Source organism: Lineus longissimus, chromosome 14, assembly GCF_910592395.1.
Source record: "Lineus longissimus chromosome 14, tnLinLong1.2, whole genome shotgun sequence".
NCBI lineage: Eukaryota > Metazoa > Nemertea > Pilidiophora > Heteronemertea > Lineidae > Lineus > Lineus longissimus.
Window position 1 is genome coordinate 12,693,677 of NC_088321.1, and position 19,222 is coordinate 12,712,898.

The following is a 19,222-nucleotide window of genomic DNA, read 5'->3' on the forward strand; positions in this document are numbered from 1 at the left end:
CCTTTCGGAGGTTCTTGGAGACGACTCGGGCCGGCGAGTCCTAGGCATGTTGCCATGATACCCTGTCGGAGTGATGCTGGAAACAAAAGAGACAGCTAGTCTGTCGGAAAACTCCAGGTTTGTCAATCACGTTCTATTTTACAATTCGGCATTCTCAAAGGGAAAGGCTCTAATTCATGAAGTGAATATACTCTCAACAATTTGGACATATTTTTGTCATTCCGCTATAACTGTTCAACAGTCCACATCCAACGACAACCCCACTCTCAACAAATGGTAATATTGATTCATATCAAATACATTAAAAACCTTTTATTTGATTTTAAACAAGCAGTCATCGAGTAAACGGACATCACCCAAAATATCCACGAAATAAACGGATAAATGACCACAAAAATACCTTTTCTCAAAAAACTAGCGATTTATAACAAATAAATCTGACGGGAGACAAAACTGCATATAAATTTAGCTAGGCTATGAAAAATAATAAGACCTGTAGTGATAGATTTCAAGGAAAAAATCGACGAAGAAAATAAAATTCAGAGGCAAAAATAAGGATCACAGTTGTGAACCAATAGACCTTAGGCCTGTGTTCATTTTACAGGGATGAGGGAATTTTGAAAGTTTTATCTGGTATGTATCTATGGAATTAGAAATGAGTAGGTCGGGGGGGGGGGGGGCATATCCTCACGATTCTGAAAGCTTTAGGGCCTAGATGAACTCAGGCCAAGCTGATGATGATCAACATTGGCAATCTCAGATTTAGGTCTATGCTTCAATTTAATGTTACTCGGGGAAAATCTACATCTTCTGTTGTCGTGAACTCGTGTGCAGATAAGATGTGATATTAGATTACCTGTAACCAGTTTAGTAGTTCAGCCTCCACCAATTTTACGTGACCTTAATTTGTAGCTTTTTGTCCTAAACATCATGTATTACAACTATAGTTGGCCTGAAGTGTAGAAGCTTTCGACGGAGGCTGAAGTCATCATGGCGACCATAGTCTGCATCTTGGCTCTGCTAGCTGCGTGTGGATCAGCCCAAGGTAAGAAACTCGTACTTTTATATTTTCCGGGATTTTAGCAGCAAGGGATTGTTTGAAAAAGTTTGAATATGAAAATTCTGTTTGTGTATAGATATTGGCGAATTTGCCAAGCGCGCGCTGTAGGCCTACCGGTTTTAAGCGATTTTTGAGTGCATGCATGATCGAGGAATATCAACCATGGGGAAAAACATTTGACAATACATCAAATCGACCGAAAAGTGATGACCATCATAGGCCTTCACACTACAGGGGGTTTAACCCTTACACTCCAAGGTTACTGCACATGTCTCTTGCCAGACAGAGTGATCACAATGCTTGCAAAAATGGCCTCGATCTCTCAAATGCAGTTTTATCTGGCAAAAAAAGATCGACGTGTAGCTGACTAAACTGGCCACATGCTGAGAAGTTGGACGTTTTGAAGACCAAACATTAATGGGGCCGCGGACATGCATGTTGCACCATTTTCGACTCGGACGCTCAACTTCAAACACCTGTGATCCAAAACTTGTACATCGTGCGCCTTTGACGGAGTGGACGTTTCTGAGTCGATCTTTCCAACTTATTGATTCTGAAGATGACGAGCCTCAAAAATCTATTTGGCTTTATTTCGAAGTTTTACCCAACTTCAAAGGCCTACATGTTTATTTAAAAAAACCTGCTTCCTCGTCGAAGTTAAAATACATTTCAACTCAAACAGCTCAATTCCAATGCTGAAGTAAGAGTTGCAACATGGTTTGAAAAAGCCTGATCATGGCTTCCTGAGTGCCATGGCAGCCTTGCTACAGTAAGGAATATAAAAGGGTCCGAGGACTTTGTTGACAATTCGGTTAGAGTCTTGATTCTCCCAAAGAGGTGGTTGGCCACAACTCGGAGAGGAGGGAGATTCTCGAGGAGGTTGCAGCTGATTTCACATTGTGCGATAGGCCAGCTTTGACTGAGCTGGACGAGGCTTTCTATAGTGATTACTGTGTTAACCATCCTTTTTTTCTCCTAGGTCAAACTAGGAACAAAACCAATCTGATCGTAACCACAATTCTGGTAAGTCATCGCAAAGCGCATCCTGCATGGTGTTTTTCATATCGTTCTGGCCAAAGGTACTTAGTTGAACTCAGGAGTGTTCCGGAACATGTTTACCAAAATATAGTGGTGTTGCACAATACCAATATATCCTCCGCTCAACGTTCGCCGAACATGCTCTTTCACTCTCCCAACTAAAGCCAATGAACTATTGGCCGGGTCTATTTGGCAAGCCGCTCGCCGAACAGGCATCTTTTTTTGTCCTGTTTTGAGAGGCGCTTGCCAAACAGCACTAAAAAACCACCCTGTTCGGCCAGCCGGGCTTGCCAAACAGAGCAAAATTTCTTTCCTGTTTGGCAAGCCGATGAATAAACCACGCCTACTCATGAATATGCATAATGGCGTATTGATCTGAAAATGGTCTGTTACTGCGGTTTTTCCTTTGGAGTAACCAAATTCCTCTGAAGCGAAATGTGAACAGAGAAGCTTGTCTCTTGATATTCATGAAGAGCTTTCTCCAAATCTTCAAAAGAGCCATACGAAGCCCCCACGCGCAACTTTTCTACTTACGAAATCGGCAAAGGTGGCGAGGGCTCCGCCATTTTTTCCCTTCTCCCTTTCCAGCCTCACTTACTTGAGCCTCTCCAGCGCATTACTAACTTATGAATATTAATGAGCCCTTGGGCATTTATGAATATTAATGAGTTCGGCTCTCCATTCAGGACAAAAAAAGTCGCTGTTTGGTAAGCCGGGCTTGCCAAATAGTCACTTCCTATTCACCGGCTGCCCAGGGCTGTGTTACATTACTATTTGTGATCACACCATTACAGTTTAATAGTGACAAGAGGTCAGCCAATAAAATATACCTTTGGTCAGATCTATTTGAAAAACACTATGATACCAGATTTCAGGCAGCTCCAATTATAATACATGTGTATAAAGTCCAATTCATTCTGTACAGTATCTTTTAAACTATCTTAAACATATGGATTTAGAATGAACTGCGCATTGCAGTGTAAATGCACTATGCGCCTATGAAGCATCGTGTTGAATACAGCGGTCATGGTCACGGAATAAAAACCGTTTCGTTTGTTGCAAATATGGAAGCAGTCAAAAAGCTTTAAAAAATAGAAGAAGTTCAAGTGCTGACTTTAGTCCATTGCAATCGAACTTAACCTAGAAACACGTGCTCAGCTTCATCTTGGTAGTGCTGAATTCGGGCTACTGGAATTCCGTAGATTGACCTAATTTCGGTTGAAATTTAGTAGCTATGAGTGCTGCTCAATGGCCTTATTCTCAAAGTGGCGTGATCTAGATTTGCACGTCTGATGGACTGGCTGCTGGCTCAATATCTTATGACGAAATACCGAACTTGATGTATTGGTCGTCTCAACAAAACCGCGAGGGTGGAGCTAAAATATCCACGACACTTAATCCATCCAATCATTTTAGCTCCACCCGAATGGTTTTGGTGAAACAATCAATACCGACAGAGAGGTATCATTTTCTATTTCTGTTTCCATATTTTCCACCCACCCAAGCAGTTTTGCAAATCGATTGACTTTGTCTCGAAATGCTCAAATTTACCTATTTTCAAATTCTGAAGCAAATAATGGTTAGCATGAAGAATGACATCTGCTGGAAATAAATCGAACCCATGTTTTCCTGAACTCGGCCATGATGGTCGGACTCGCAAATTGGTGATGAACTCTTCAAAACAGGTGGACCTGGCCGGTTACCAAGATTGGCAGTGTGCCGTGGTATTTAAAAGTCTCACTCCGGGCAGAGTGGGCCGGCCTCGTCCTGTCCATAAGGAAAGACGACCAGGATGACGAAACGGACTGCTTTTGTTGTCAATGGTATATTTTAAGACTGGGGCACAGCTCCTAGCCACAACGACGTAGTACTCGCACTGACCAGAGGGATTCGAATCCCTCGAATCAAAGACGAACGTCGAGTCGGTCAAGACACCAAACCGTTATACACCGAGCGACGATTTGATGTAGTATGTTGTTCTGGGCGTCTCACAGCTGGTTGTGACATCTGGTCTATAAACAATAAGTGATTACGTCATGTGTCGGGCCTCCTGGTACCTCACGATTGTACAATTCCTGCCATGCTTGGCATGTCGTGATTTGTTCTCATAATAGTTTCTTCGGCGGGAACATATTAAACGAAAGAACGATACGATAACGTTTATACACATATATTTACATCAACACATGCTAGTATATACATCTCATCTAAGATAAGATGAGCAAATTATCGCTAATTTTTTTAAATGTTTTTTTGCTGCTGAATTTTAAGAGTTACTCCTTGACTCGCTAGCGCTGGTCCTCCCTTACAGGATGCTGTCTCCTGGCGCCGTTGTGCGGCGGCTGTCCGTACGGGCCATAAGGTCTGTAAAATCCCGGCCGAGGTCCGTGCGGATGAGGTGGTCCATAGCCAGGACCGTGCGGTCGTGGTCCGTACGGTGGAGGTGGTCCCATGCGAGGATGTGGTCTCCCAGATAGGTGTGGTCGCATTGGATGGTAACCAGGTGGCGGTGGACGGCAGAAGTTCTGAGGAGGTGGTCCGTGATGGAAATTCGGGTGTGCCATACGGTATCTTTGATGTGGAGACTGGGGTCCTTGGTAGACCTGGTCCATCACCGAAGGGTAGTGTTTCTGTAATCCGACAGCTTTTGTATCTGATTCCTGTAAGAAATAGTCACAAGTTTCATGTGGTATACTGTAGAAGGAAAAACCTACGTCACGTACACCAGCGATACACTGAGTCAAATATGAAAGGGCAGCTCAGTCCCAATTCTGTTGTGATAACTCTGTGTAGAGTTTTCTCCGAAACCGTATTGTTGGCAAATAGTTTGCTGGAGGCATGGCCAGCTGTTTCACCAAGTCAAAACTCAATGACCATAATCAGGGGAGATGCTTGAACATTGTGGTCAACGTTCTGAAAAACAACTTTTTAACTTTAGGACAATACTCGATTTGTACCCATGTCATCATCGCTAGATTAGAGTATTTTCTGTTACTCGGTTCGTTGTGTTGGCGGTTAGACCTACCTCCTCCACGTGAGCGTCCTCCTCAAGATTGTAATGTATGACCACCTTGCATCTGCTCTTCATCTCTTGAAATGATTTCTCATCCTCGTTTGGCATTTTCTAAAGAAAAAGGAACCGATTACTAGTAAGGCCGGGGTGATTACAGAGAGTCTTGCATATTTGATCCCGGCTGTTGACTGGAACCTACCCAGCCATACAATTGGGTAATAACTAGTTGTGACCTTTACGTTAGTGTTTACGTGGGAATCTTGAACTCGCTATTGTGAAATAAGAAGCCACGTGCTACCAAAGTTATCATTCACTTACGGTATCGTTGTTGATTTCGTCAGTATTCGTCGTATGGTTTTGTTCTTCACTCGCCTCATCTCCACACTGCACGCTCGTGCCATTTACCGCCTCCAGATCGGCCACTATATTCTCCTAGAAAGCAGGTGAGATAGAAAAGGTGCAGACCCGCATGATAGTTTGAGATGAGTAAAACTACGAGAAGGAATATGCCTGTGGTATTTTCATATGATATGAAATCACATAGGTCTACTTCCAATATAGACACATGATTTTACAACCATAAGATTAGATTACATATCTTCAAAATAAGAAAAAGTGTGTTGTTGTATATTCAGTGCCTAACTGGTTCCCTTACGTTTAGGAATTAGAACTTAGAGGCAACATCGGCAATACGTGTCATTATACATGCAAGTTCTTACCTGCGTTGCTTGACAGCCCCTGTTCCTCCTAGCTGTATATCGCCTATCCATCCTGAGAGTCTGTCGAATACCATCGACCTCCAACATCGTACTATCGATTTTAGCCTCCTTGACTCTCACGGCGACCTCCATCCCCTGCAGCCGAGTCGTCTTCTCCTGCAGCTCGAGCTCCAACAACTTCATCTTCTCCTCCATCTTCCTGTACCGGTTGACCTCGACCTTAGCCTCCTGGAACTCACCTTCCCGCGCCAGGAAGTACCACTCCTGCTCTGTCAGCTGCTTCTTCAATGCCACTAGTTGCTCTTTTGTGTCAGTCAGCTCACCGAGACTTCGGTCAATTGGCAGACGGTCTGGAACCTTCTGGGCACTCTCCAAGCTCCGTCTTGCTTCCTTCTCTCTCTCCACCATATCAATCTCCATGTCCTGCAGTCGGTCAGTCTCCGTCTTTATCTCTGCTACTCTGGCGTCCATTATACCTTTTTCCGTCACTAAGTCTTCCTTCATCCTTAAGACATTCACCTCCTCGTGTTTCAACTCCTCCTGCATATTTTTCAATTTCGTGTCTTGCTTGGAAAGGTCCGCTAATCCATTCATCATCATCACATTCCTTTCTTGCAAGTTCTTTTCACGAGCATCTAACGACCTCTCCCTCTGCATCACATCTCTCTTCCTCGACTCCAGGTCCGTCTCACTCTGTCGAAGTCTCTCTTCCTCCTGGGCGAAGTCTTCAACTTGCTTCACAAATTGATCGTCCAGTTCCGCGAACTCTTCCTCATATTCTCGACTCAGCTCCATAACCTTTTTATCAGCTTCGTTCAGAATATCCTGATGGACCGTATAGGTATCATTGAGAGCCTGTTCGGTTCGTCTCAACTTTTCCAAGTAGAAGCTTGCCCTGGCGTTTGCCACACTTTGCTCACTTTCTGATGTCTCAAGCCGGCGGGTCAGCTGCTCAACCTCTGCCTTGTGGTTGTTTCTCCGCGCTGCGTCTGCTGCTTCCTGTTTTTCAATACTCTTCAATAGAACCGTGCTTCTGTTCTTTGCAACACTCAGCTCACCCTCGCAGCTCTCCAGTCTGCATCTCATATCATCCAAGTCAGCCTTGTGATGTCTCTTCATGATGGCCACCCAGCAGTCGGTACCAATCGTCTGCCACTCACTCTTCCTCTGCAACACCGCCACTTCTCTTTCAAGTCCCTCGCAACGATCGATCACGTTCTCCACGCTCTTTTCAAAGTCGTGCCACTGTGTTTTTAACTCTGCCAGGAATCCCTCGTGCCGTGTTTCCTCTTCTTCCAATCTCCTCTCAAAGGTGCCCTTCAGTTGACTGTGCTCCTGCTCGTGGTTGCTCTTCAACTCCTCAAACAACACATTGTACTCTTCGATCGCCTCCCTGAACTGCTCAATCTTCTCAAACGAACTTGACTTCTCCTCAAGTCGCTTCTCTTGCTCACTTTCTAGTTCCATATCGTAGGCCATCTTCGTCAGCTCCAGTTCTGCGTTCATGCTGTCATATTTCTCAGCCCAGGCGTCTCTCTCCTCCTCCCAAGCAGACTCTAGCTCACGGCATTCCTGTTCATGCCTCGTCCCCTGTTCTATGCATTTCACCCTCAACTTCTGAAATTCTTCTCCTTGTCGCTCAATCAGGCTGTCAAGATCTGCTTTCTCTCTCGAAGCAACACCTCTGTCCTCTACACGTCCTGCCTTTTCCATGCTCAAACACTCAGACAAATGATCCATCTCTCGCACCAGATCCTGGTACTCCTCAATCTTCTTCGTGGCATCCTCTTCAACTGATCTCCTCAACTCTTCCTCCTTGGCAAGCTCGGCCCTCAAGTGGTCCTCTCGCTCTCTTGATGCTTTCAGTAATCGCATTCCTTGCTTTCCGAACTCGCCCCTCAACGATCTGGCCCGTTCCTCGAACTCCTCCCTCATGTCCGACTGAACCTGCTCGCTCACTCTCTTCAACTCTGCAACTACTTTCTCACCCTCCGCCCTCGCTTCCTCGACGCGACTATTCGCTTCTCGCACCACTCGCCTTTCTTTCGCTGCTGCCTCTCTCCTCTCCTTCAAGACACTCTTCCTCCTCTCATCAGCGTCGCTCAACATCTCAGCTTCTTTCGCCTGAAACTCCTTCACCAGCCGTTCTTCTCTTTTCTTCGCCTCCAGCACAACTCTCTCTTTCTCCTTCCCCAACTTAACAAATCTCTCCTGCAGCCTGTCATACTCTGCCTCCTTCTCTCTAAACTTGTTAATGTCAATGTAGTTCGAGTCTGCCATCTTTGCTATCATCTTATCAACTTCTCTCTCTTCTTTCAACTTACTAACCATGGCCGTCAGCCGTTCTGACTTGGAGCGAGCCTCATCCAACTGCGCCTTCATCCTAGCTTCGGACTCGGCCCTCTCTTCCTGCCGTTCTTGCTCAATCCTGTCACAAGTATTCCGAATCTCTTTAACCTCCTTTCTAAACCTCTCTTCTAAGCTGAAGATATCTAAACCATGCTTAAACTTCATATCTGTCAACTTGGTTGTTAATTCCTCTTGCTTGTTTCGAAAGTCCTCTTCAGCCTGATTGAATTCTTGGCTTCTAACGAACTCCCTCAAGCGCCATTCTGTCTGGTCGGTTTTTGCCTTTTCTTCAACTGCAGCGATATCTGCGTGAAGACTCATCAACTGTGGAAGATAGAAAATGCATCTAAATATACATGTATAACCATCAATGAATCTATCCTTCTGCTGTGCATAATGTACGGTGGAGTGACAACATGGATACTGACAGAGAGAATGTGCTTGAATATTATGTCTGCTTGGAGTGTTAATGAACAAGAACCTAAACTTTGTCAAGGAAAAATCCATATCACAGTCTCACTTGAGTGGTAGGGGAAAGCAAGTGTTCTCCGACCCCCGACCCTCACATATCCACATCAAAATTTGCTATCTCATTCGCGTCTCACAATGGACGGGACGCAGCCGAGTTGGCCGTAACATGCGGGCCGATCGTTCGTAATCAGTTTACCTCATTCTTCCTGAATGTCTCTTCCTCCCTCCTGAGCGCAAGCTCATCAACAAACTTCCTCTTCCAGTGTTTGTTCTGGAATCAAAGTACGCACATTATAAAAAAAGGAATTGCAGGAGGCCATTTATCCAATGCAAATTTCAAACAGACACCGAAATATCGAAATGAAATGAAGGTATTTTCTGCAAAGTATTAAAAACGTCGTTGAGTCACCGGCCACACTCACCAACATTGCGATCGGTCCCTGGGTGTATATAACGAAGTAACTCCATATCAAATGACTTCAGATAAGAGAAGTAACTTACCTCTGCACTGAGTGTAAACACTGTGTCATTTTGCCGGCTGTAATCGGCCACACGAATACCAGAATCTGAAATTCGAAATAGAAAGAACATTGCAAACATCCTCCAGGTTAAGGAGTCCCCCCCCCCCGATCCCAAGATCCAAACTCAGAGCACGCAAGACTTTTCCAACATCTCTTAACCCTTCCTGTGCTGGATAATTCGGGATTGGCGGGGTCAAATGTCGATTTCTCTTACGATGCAAGTTTGGGGCCTGTGATATGGGCTGATTTTGAGGAGGATAGCCCAGCTTCCCTTTCGCAGGCTGACTCCTGATTTCGGGATCGATAGTGCTGCCGACGACCTTCTTTCTTCTGATACCGGTGTGGACGCGATGTGTCATTCGAGAGTCGGCTCGGCTGACGGCCAAACAAATTTCAAAATGTCGCTAGAGTCGTGGATGAGAGAGGGTAGCGTAGCGACACGGGGTTAAGAGCAAATTAAGAGCAACTAAAAACGGGTAAAACTTCGTAAACTAACAAAAGTTTGCTGATTTTCTTACCTGCAGAAGCAGCTTTTAGCTGCATCTTGTAAATCTTGGATATTTTTATGTTCATATAGAACCGTAAACGTCAATAAACACGAAATTATAAGAGCGAAATAGAAAATTGCGACTTTTAAAAAAGCACGAAATTTTGGTCTGGTAACCATGGGGCGTTGCGCGCATTTCATTGGCCAGCGCTACGACGTTGTTGTGACGTCATAACCAGAGCCGGGACTCGCGTCACCTTGCGTTGGTTTCTGTTTATCAGCACGTCGTGAGGAGGGAACACCACCTCTTCATCGAGCGATGACAGAAATACTTTTTCACAGTAGGGGAAACTAACCACACTGACCGGCGGAGTTCATGTCTGCATGGCGTCCTACCTAATATGTGCCGTGCTCTGCCTGCGTGCGAGCGGCTGCATGACTGTGATTCTCTGGGCGGATGGCCAGGCGTATGCTTTTCAGATCAATCACAAGGTAACATGTCTGGATAAGGAGGAGGTCTTCACGAGAAATGGATCACGTTTATTCTAGCCGCACACAGACGAATAGTATTTGGCACAGGGACCCAGTTGGTTGCGCCACGAATAACGCTCGCTGTGTGCGGATGGCTGGTCTCTTGTAGCTCAGCCTTTTTCGAAATACTGTGTGCTTGCGCGAATGGAGATGATGGTATTGATAAATTGGATATTTTGGCTGTTGTATTGAGTTCATTAGTCGTTTTGACCCCTAGCCTCGTTCCACACATGACTGAGCGATGAAAGATATATATATACATAACTATACATCTTTACGATAGACTGGGAACAGCGTTTACAAAATTCGATCATGCCAATTCAATGCCTAAAAAAATACATTTTTGGGAGAATTTTCTGGTAATTTTTGGTATCATTTTGATCAGTACATTCAGTATTTCCCAGTTTAAGTTTTTTTACTTCTGATAGAAACGAACATGATGTAGCACACACATATTGAGTTTATATGGACCGAAAACATGCTTTTTCTCTGGGTTTTGTCATGACGAAGGAGTGAACACATCTGAATCTCAGTATGGCTACGAGGAAATACCTCCGGAAATTTAAAATGGCAGCTGACAAATTACAAGTCCCACAGACTCTTAGAAATAAATGTTATTGAGTTTTAAAAACCCTTTAAATGTTTTTCTGCCAACACGAATGCCCTTGGAGTTTTTTCGGTAAAAGGAAGGGTCCGGTTCCTAGTGGTGAAAAACTTTAAATGGTTTTTCATCTAGACGAGAAACCTCGAGGTGCATATTTATGTTGGCTGAAAAACATTAAAGGTTTTCGGAAGCTGAAAAACCTTTCTCGGAGTGCACAGAAGGCATATATCGCAAATTGTCAACCATAACGTTGGGACAGAGCAGCAACTGGTCTTATTTGTGCACAAATATTGAAAGATTTCTGCTTTTCTTATTCTTTAAGCATGAACCCTTCCTGCAACAAGGTGAAAATGAAAAATTCGAGGGGTTCATTGTTGACCTCCTGGACCGAGTCGTGGAGAAGATAGGCTGCACATACACGCTGAAGCTGGTGAAGGATGGGAAGTACGGCTCTCCCTCACCTGACGGCAAAACATGGAGTGGCATGATCGGCGAGATCAAGAGAGGAGTAAGTTCATGCATCCCTCAAAAAGAATTTAATAATAAAACCCGTTTTTTGACAGGAATATTCTATCATGAAAAATATCCATGTAAAGGCAAGGCTGGAATCTACAGATGATTCGACTTGATACCAGTATACCAGTGAACTTGAATTCCTCAAATTGCTCAAGGGTGACAATATGTCATCAAGCAGTTTTTGAAAGTAGAGACCCTCAGCTACCAAAATCAACAGTAAAAAAAACTTAATACAACACTGCAAGGTTAGAAAAAAATGCAGTTGGCTCCCAGACTATAAACTTCGGGGTAAATAGACCAACATTGACCTTTTTCGTCTCGTCTTGTGTCGAAGTTTTTCCTCCCACTTTTTTGAATTTCCCTCTCCGTCGCCGCCGCAACTTGCTCCAGATGCTGCAGATGGGACTCAATCATTTTCTGGCCGACAATCTGAACAACGTGAAATTACTAACATTATAAGTATCTTTGATTTGTTCCAGGAGGCCGACCTAGCGGCGGCGGCTCTAACCATGACCAGTCTGCGGAGGGCCCACATCGATTACTCGTTCCCTTTCCTGGCCAACAGCCTCTCGGTCCTCATGAGAAGGAAAGACATCTTTGGCACGGCAACAGAAGCTATGTTTGGCCTGAATTACTTCCTCACGCCATTCAGCGCTGGGGTGTGGATGCTCATCATCGTCTCCTTCCTAACGGTAAGTAAAATGGAAATTCCCATCCTCCCATAGGCGACACCTCGCTATCAAGAACACACTCCCTATTAACTGCGGACAGTAGATTTGGACTGATTTTTTTTCTATTCAATTCGACCTCTGTAATCAGGACATCTTTCTATTCACTTGTCAGTCCCGAGGATGTTCTAAATAGAGAGGTTCAAATGTACATAAGTATATACTCGTATACTCTCTTTTACATATTAAGAGGTCAGTTCAAAGAGAGTACAGAGAACATGATTGTTATGTAACACAGCACAATGCTATGTTATGCTAGGTTAGCCTTGGTCCGATTCTGCTGAACATTGTTTTCTAGGCTGGCCTTGGTTTCGTTTTGCTGAACCTTTGTTTTTTTCAAGTTTGGCATTGGTTTCATTTTGCTGATTTTTGTTTTCAAGGCTGGCATTGGTTTCATTTTGCTGATTTTTGTTTTCAAGGCTGGCATTGGTTTCATTTTGCTGATTTTTGTTTTCAAGGCTGGCATTGGTTTCATTTTGCTGATTTTTGTTTTCAAGGCTGGCATTGGTATCATTTTGCTGATTTTTGTTTTCAAGGCTGGCATTGGTTTCATTTTGCTGATTTTTGTTTTCAAGGCTGGCATTGGTATCATTTTGCTGATTTTTGTTTTCAAGGCTGGCATTGGTTTCATTTTGCTGATTTTTGTTTTCAAGGCTGGCATTGGTTTCATTTTGCTGATTTTTGTTTTCAAGGCTGGCATTGGTTTCATTTTGCTGATTTTTGTTTTCAAGGCTGGCCTTGGTTTCATGCTGCTGAACCTTTGTTTTTTCAGGTTAACCTTGGTTCATTCTGCTGATCGGACCTATTTGCTCCAACTGGCCTTGGTTTCATGCTGCTGAACCTTTGTTTTTGCAGGTTAGCCTTGGCTTCATTCTACTGAACCTGTTTAATCCGTACGAGTGGAGGCAACGGATACAGAGGGGTGAGATTAAGGATTCAGAAGAGACCAATGACCAGTTTGGTGTCAAAGAGAGTCTCTGGTTCTCCTACAGTATGCTCGTCCTCCAGGGTAAGTATGTCGGTCACGCACATGTATTAGACAGTCCAGAATGAGATCAATGCATTGAACGGTAATTTCAATTCAAAATATGTTTCTTCTTGAATTGTGAATTAGGTGTATTTAAAATGAAGAAAATGATGAAGTTTCCGGCCAATTCGCTTTCTTATGTGATTTTGAGGCTCCGTTTAACCCGTGCGGTGAAAAAGCTGTCAAAATTACCCCACTAACTTCGGCAGTATCTAAAACCACGTACCACACACCACACACCACATACCACACACCACATACCACACACCACACACCACACACCACACACCATATACCACATACCACATACCACATACCCGACGATATTCCCATTTGGCAGAGTACCATATCCGGTGGAAATATCGACATAAGTTCTGGCGGTGGCGCCCTCTAAGGTCGAAAGATCGACAGAATTTCCTTCAACAATAGTTAAACCGTCATTGGATTGCCCCATCTGGAAAAAAATGGCATGTGGGTATGTGGGTATGTGGGTATGTGGTATGTGGTTTTAGATACTGCCACTAACTTCAGACCCCGATCCCTGACATTATCATGCACAAAGCACAACAAAGATTACATTGTTTGACTGGCTAGAATAAGTATTATTTGCTGTGAATGCGTTCCTCCTTGGAACGTCTCGGAAAAAGTTCGGAGCATGTAGAAAGTACCAGGTGATTTTCAGTGGAAAACGGCTTGAAACTTTATTACAGGTGCGTGACCTGTACATTACCTGTACCCCTGTTGGTGTAGGCCTATCGACCCCCATGTATCGAGCTCCATGAAAGCCGTTTCGTGGGGGTCGATGGTATCAAGATTTGCCCCGATGGCCCTTTGATAAGACTGTAGAACAATGGGACTTCAGATCCAGGTGCGAATCGGCTTAATCTAAATACCTTAATCTAAAATCTGGAGTCTTCCATTATTAAAAACCACCACTATATCATGCCCCGCAGCCATGGCGCCATTGGGGCGACGTTAAGCGACACCACAAGTTACTGTCCTCGGCGAGGCGGATCAGGTCACTGGTCTTTCTTCCAGTCCAGTGCGTCACGCCATTCATCTAAATTCTCTTTGGACGGCCGCGGCCAATGTGCATGGGGTAGGTATAAAAGATAACTGTTATCTTTCCATATAATTCCAGGTTATTCCAAGCGTCCCCTCTCCATAGCAGGAAGGGTACTTGCTGTCTTCTGGATGTTCTTCATCATACTTACTCTGGGTAGCTACATAGCTCTTATGGTGAGGAACCCGAACCTTGTCCTCAACACACAGAGCGGAGCAGACATGACGGTCAAGGGACTCTACTCATTTTATAATACGGATAAGCCTCCCATAATCACTCTTCGCGGCGGATCCACCTACGCCTACATCAAGAACACGCGCAGCGCATTTTATACGCGAATATATCAAAAGATGGTGAAGAATGGCTTCGCGAACAGCACTAAACAAGGTATAGAACGTGTGAAGAGTGAGGGAGTCGCTTTCCTTATGGAAACCACCATGGCGAATTATGTCGTATACAGAGATTGCGAGCTGACTCAACTAGGCGAAGAATTTGCCAGGAGGCACTACGCATTCGCCATGAAGAAGAATGATGAACTCAGACATGAAATCGACCAAGCTATTCTGGAGTTGTCAGAGGATGGGGCTATCGAGCGAATGAGGTGGATTTGGTGGCGTGTTAAGTCGCCAGCCCGCTGTCGCGCTACGAGGATCAAGGCCGGCTCCCACAGCGGGAACACGCTTCAGGCGGACCGCTTCACCAAGACGAGTGGTTTGGCGCTTCAGGCGTTCGGCGGGCCCCTTGTCTTCCTCCTCATAGGCTTGATCATCACGGCTCTTGTCTGTGTAGGAGAGATCCTCGTCTTCAAGCATTATGACAAGGTAAGCAAATGAATGGTATGCCACCATCGTAGTCACTGGTGCTCATGGAAAATAGAAGTGCTGTTACACACAAAGCCGTAGTGTTCAGTATCAGCAGTCACTGCTGATAGTATTGACAGCATTGGTATCTGTTTACACAACGGCAATTGTTTTGGTTGAAAAAGTACATCTAGGACCAATCAATCCGCACAAAAATTCATATTTGTCAAGAAGAACCCTTTGCCAATAGCATAATAACGTTTCACAACATTCCAATACCGATCGCCTGAGAAGAAATGATTTCCGTACAGCATATCCATCAAATCGTCACTCGCGCATTGATATGGCCCTGTCAAAATACCATTTCTAAACTGACCAGTGAGACCACATTTTCTTAAATATATTATCAAAAAGCACATTTCTGTGATGGCCGGAGTCTGAAGATTTAGTATCAACCAGAGATTGAGAATTAATTCCACTGTGATCCATCCCAGCCATGTATTTACCACAACTTGACATTTTAATAATCTGCCCGAAAGTAAGGAGAAGACACCAATGACAGACTAAGAGAAAGTTTATTAAATCCGTGCACTTTCCACTCCGAATAAGAAGAGTGTGTGAAGAGGGAGTGGGCTCCTGTAATATATCAGAATTCCTGTCCTATAACGGGGAAAACCAAACCAATGCAAGACAGATCCAAGAACATCCAACCAATCCGCACTTGTCTCGGAAAGCAACGCGGGGATGGGACTCCTCCTTATCAAGCTCGAGAACCATCGCGGATCATATCGATCGTTGACGCCCATGGCAACCCTTTTGGACGTAAAAGGAAACGATCCTCTCGATAGAAACATACAAAATACCCTACCATTTGGGGCACAATGCAGAAAGTCATATTTATTATTCGTAACACTGGCAATGCAGAAATTCATAGTTAATATTCGTATTTTTTTGCAATTGAGAATATTCAAATTCAATTTTTTAACGAACTGTGTAGGCCTACCCTTTTGCAGTGACATACGATTTTTTGACATGCTGTCTAACAATAACCGTGGCCACTTGTTAAGGTCGCTCTATACCCATGCGTGGCGCAAAACTGCCCAACTTCAACTCGTGATAATTCATTGATAACAATCTAAGTGAACTTTACTGAAACTTTGTATTTATCGTATTTGTATTTCTGTATCTGTCTACACAATTTCAATTTTCAAATTTAATTACTCATTTCAATTTTTTAACGAACGGCGTAGGCCTTTATAAGGCCCTAGCTTTGTGTGAAAAGTCATACGGTACTTACCCATCATTGTCTCTTCTTTTGCAGTCGCCAGGAGTTCCGTTTACCGGTTGTGACGAGAATGAGAGAGCCTAGCTTCCACGAGGACGTATTGAACTAATAGCACCATCTCAGGTCGCATGCGCTCATTGGAATGAATGCTGATATGAGGGACCATTGTTCATTTGAATATTTGGCATAATTTCATCCTTATCATGCAGCAGTCAGTGAAAGCACTGCCTGATTATGATTATATGAAAAAAGTACATATTCGCCAAAAAAAAAAGTATAATGATCAAATAGACATACTATATGTGGTATGGAGAACTGATTAATTCGCAGAATCGTATTTTTTAATTCAGTCGTACCAGTTTAGTTTAGTTTATATCTTATTTTTATCAAACAATTTGAAATTTCATATATACAACTGGACCAAAGCAATCCATTAGTGTCAAGCCTGCCCCCAGTCAGATACATTAGGGGGCCGCGTGCGCGTACCAATTTTCATGGGAAAGGGGTCTTTGGGTTGAAACTAGGGTGTTAATTCCCGAGAAAACGAAAAAAGGGGTACTTTTTTAGAGAGATTTCTTGCAACTCGTCAAAAGGGCTGCTTTTTCATTAAAAAGTGTGACAAGGTTACTGATTTTACCTTGTTTTCAGAATGAAAACGGAGACTTATGAAAATGAGTTGAAAGAAATGTGTGCGCGCAAGAAGTCCCCGGCCGAGAAAGGGGATCAAAAGTTAGATGGCAATCTCCTAGAAAGTGTGTGTGTGTGGGGGGGGGGGGGGGGTTCATGTTAGAATAGGTTCGAGCACTGCCCCCCCCCCTTGAAAAAACGTCAGTCATTGGTGGCTCTTGGTCGCGGGGAAATAATGCGAAACCCATTTCTATATTGTACTGAACAAGTCTTTGCTTATTCGACCCAAAGTACTGATAAGTATATGTTCGCATCCACGCAGATTCCATTCCCCAGAGGCCACTTTGAAAATACCCTTTCCGTGTCCATTGGACTCCATGTATATAAGCATGCTTAATAGACGAGAGAGGAACGCAAACCCGCCAATGCGGAAATAGGTTTAAAACTTGAACTTAAAAGGATTGCAAGAGTCTTGAATGGTCAATGCCGGGCTTAGGCGGGAGCTGCACATCGTAACCGAACAGCCTCTGTGGTGACGAATCCGCTAGGCGATTTTTCTCGAGGTGCGGTCAGTGTTGTGTCGACCATCAGGTAACGAATCAACGGTCGACACGTATCACTGAACGCATGATTCCCCTTTCAAGCCTCTTTGGCTACATAAATAGGTATTCTGATCGCATTCATGCACAATGATAATATACTTACTGGTCAGGAATAAGGACTGAGCCTAACATTGTAACATCTGTATCCAAGTATGGATTAAATCTTGATATCTGATCACGGGAAAGGGAACGTGACCCACTGATTCACGGTGAATTGGTTCTCGCAATGAGGGGATAGTTTAACCTCACTATTGTCACGTTGGCGACGATGCAATTTGTGACGAGATAAAATCAGTTTTACCGTGTCCAAGAAGTAGTTTGCAGTTAGTGCATATACTATTCAACGCAGAAGTAGTTCACAGAGATGGAAAGGAAGGACATTAGTAATGGATGGTCCCAATAAAGGTTGAAGGAAATTCATATGTTGTGTCTTTTCGTCTATCTGGATATGACATAAGTTGTGGAAGCGTCCCGCCAGGATCATCGTGGTGTTATGGCGCCCTTTGGAAGGTTCTTGGAGATTACTCGGGCGGGCCGGGAACTGGTTGGCGCGGGTCATTAGGCGTTGTCCCAGGCCTGTTGCCATGACACCCTGTCGGAGCGATGCTTCATACAAAGAGATAGCTCGTCTGTCGCGTGCAAACATATGCATTACAGAATCGAGCAGTCAACCTCTATTCCCATCAGGGGTAAATGCGCTCCTCTTCATATTGCCGGATATGAAGGGTGGATGATCTTGGTCAAGTACCTCGACATTTTATGAGCTCTCCTTCATGTACATCAACCAACCCCATATCAAAATTACCTCAGACATTTGCAGTGGACGGGTTACTGCATAGCCTATCATTGTATCGGACTTAGAGTGGTTCAAATTTCAAGAATAAGACGTTCAAGGACTTTTGCAAACAGGATCGTGTACCTCACATCCCGACAGCTCCGATACCAGATTACATCTCATGCTACAACGGGACTCGTGGGTTCAGAGTTAGATAACGCTGTATATAGCCCACCAGATAGGACTACCATATTGCTGTTCAGGGTCCAGCGGCCTCGCAATGGAGCAAAGTTTACGAGACACTCCGACATCATAGGCAAATCCGTGTACGACTGAACTTCGCTGATCGAGGCGGGAAACGGTATCATGGTCATGTCGTTTCCCGTTCAGGTCCGGTCTCGTACATTGTCCCTTAATAGACTGTAGGACCTTATGCCACCATCCAATTCTGAAGGGGAGGAGGGATATCTGGGGTTAGATACACCACCACACTCACATGATATTGTTAAACCGCCAGCAACAGTAAAAAGTTTAAAGTAACAACCATGTTCTGTGATTAGTTCATCAGCTGTCATTTCGTTAGTGACTACTATGCGTTGTCACGACCATGTTCTGTGATTAGTTCATCAGCTGACATTTCATTAGTTACAACTATGCGTGTGTCACAACTATGTACGGTTCTGTCATCTGATATTACACTTACAGTCACAACCATGCTCTGTGATTAGTTCATCAGCTGACATTTCATTAGTTACAACTATGCGTGTGTCACAACTATGTACGGTTCTGTCATCTGATATTACACTTACAGTCACAACCATGCTCTGTGAATAGTTCATCAGCCGATATTTCATTAGTTACAACTATGCGTGTGTCACAACCATGTACGGTTCTGTCATCTGATATTACACTTACAGTCACAACCATGTTCTGTGATTAGTTCATCAGCTTTCATTTCGTTAGACTAGTGACCAATATGCGTTGTCACAACCATGCTCTGAGTTTA

The 19,222-nt window shown here is 44.1% G+C and overlaps 2 protein-coding genes across 2 annotated transcripts; one reads left to right on the top strand and one right to left on the bottom strand.

The window, feature by feature from the left end:
• Positions 1-102: 102 nt before the first annotated feature.
• Positions 103-17,861, top strand: LOC135498630 (probable glutamate receptor). The gene is made up of 8 exons (XM_064789000.1): positions 103-117; positions 948-1,045; positions 2,040-2,083; positions 11,116-11,301; positions 11,789-12,001; positions 12,893-13,046; positions 14,206-14,948; positions 16,249-17,861. The coding sequence occupies exons 2-8, from the start codon at positions 991-993 to the stop codon at positions 16,294-16,296; spliced, it is 1,443 nt and encodes a 480-aa protein (XP_064645070.1). The 5' UTR covers positions 103-117; positions 948-990; the 3' UTR covers positions 16,297-17,861.
• LOC135499179 (golgin subfamily A member 6-like protein 22) lies at positions 4,387-9,714 on the bottom strand. Its single transcript, XM_064789845.1, has 7 exons — positions 9,690-9,714; positions 9,152-9,216; positions 8,847-8,921; positions 5,831-8,503; positions 5,430-5,543; positions 5,124-5,222; positions 4,387-4,758 (listed from the first exon to the last, which is right to left on the bottom strand). The coding sequence occupies exons 1-7, from the start codon at positions 9,712-9,714 to the stop codon at positions 4,387-4,389; spliced, it is 3,423 nt and encodes a 1,140-aa protein (XP_064645915.1).
• Positions 17,862-19,222: the final 1,361 nt, after the last annotated feature.

Bases quoted from the DNA above. Each gene is read 5' to 3' on its own strand.
- LOC135498630 (XM_064789000.1), top strand. From the start codon at position 991: ATGGCGACCATAGTCTGCATCTTGGCTCTGCTAGCTGCGTGTGGATCA. The intron at 2,084-11,115 runs GTAAGTCATCGC...TTATTCTTTAAG, and splicing joins TGATCGTAACCACAATTCTG to CATGAACCCTTCCTGCAACA. The intron at 12,002-12,892 runs GTAAGTAAAATG...TTGTTTTTGCAG, and splicing joins TCATCGTCTCCTTCCTAACG to GTTAGCCTTGGCTTCATTCT.
- LOC135499179 (XM_064789845.1), bottom strand. From the start codon at position 9,714: ATGCAGCTAAAAGCTGCTTCTGCAG. The intron at 9,217-9,689 runs GTAAGAAAATCA...TTCGAATTTCAG, and splicing joins GCTAAAAGCTGCTTCTGCAG to ATTCTGGTATTCGTGTGGCC. The intron at 5,544-5,830 runs GTAAGAACTTGC...CCTGCTTTCTAG, and splicing joins GGGGCTGTCAAGCAACGCAG to GAGAATATAGTGGCCGATCT.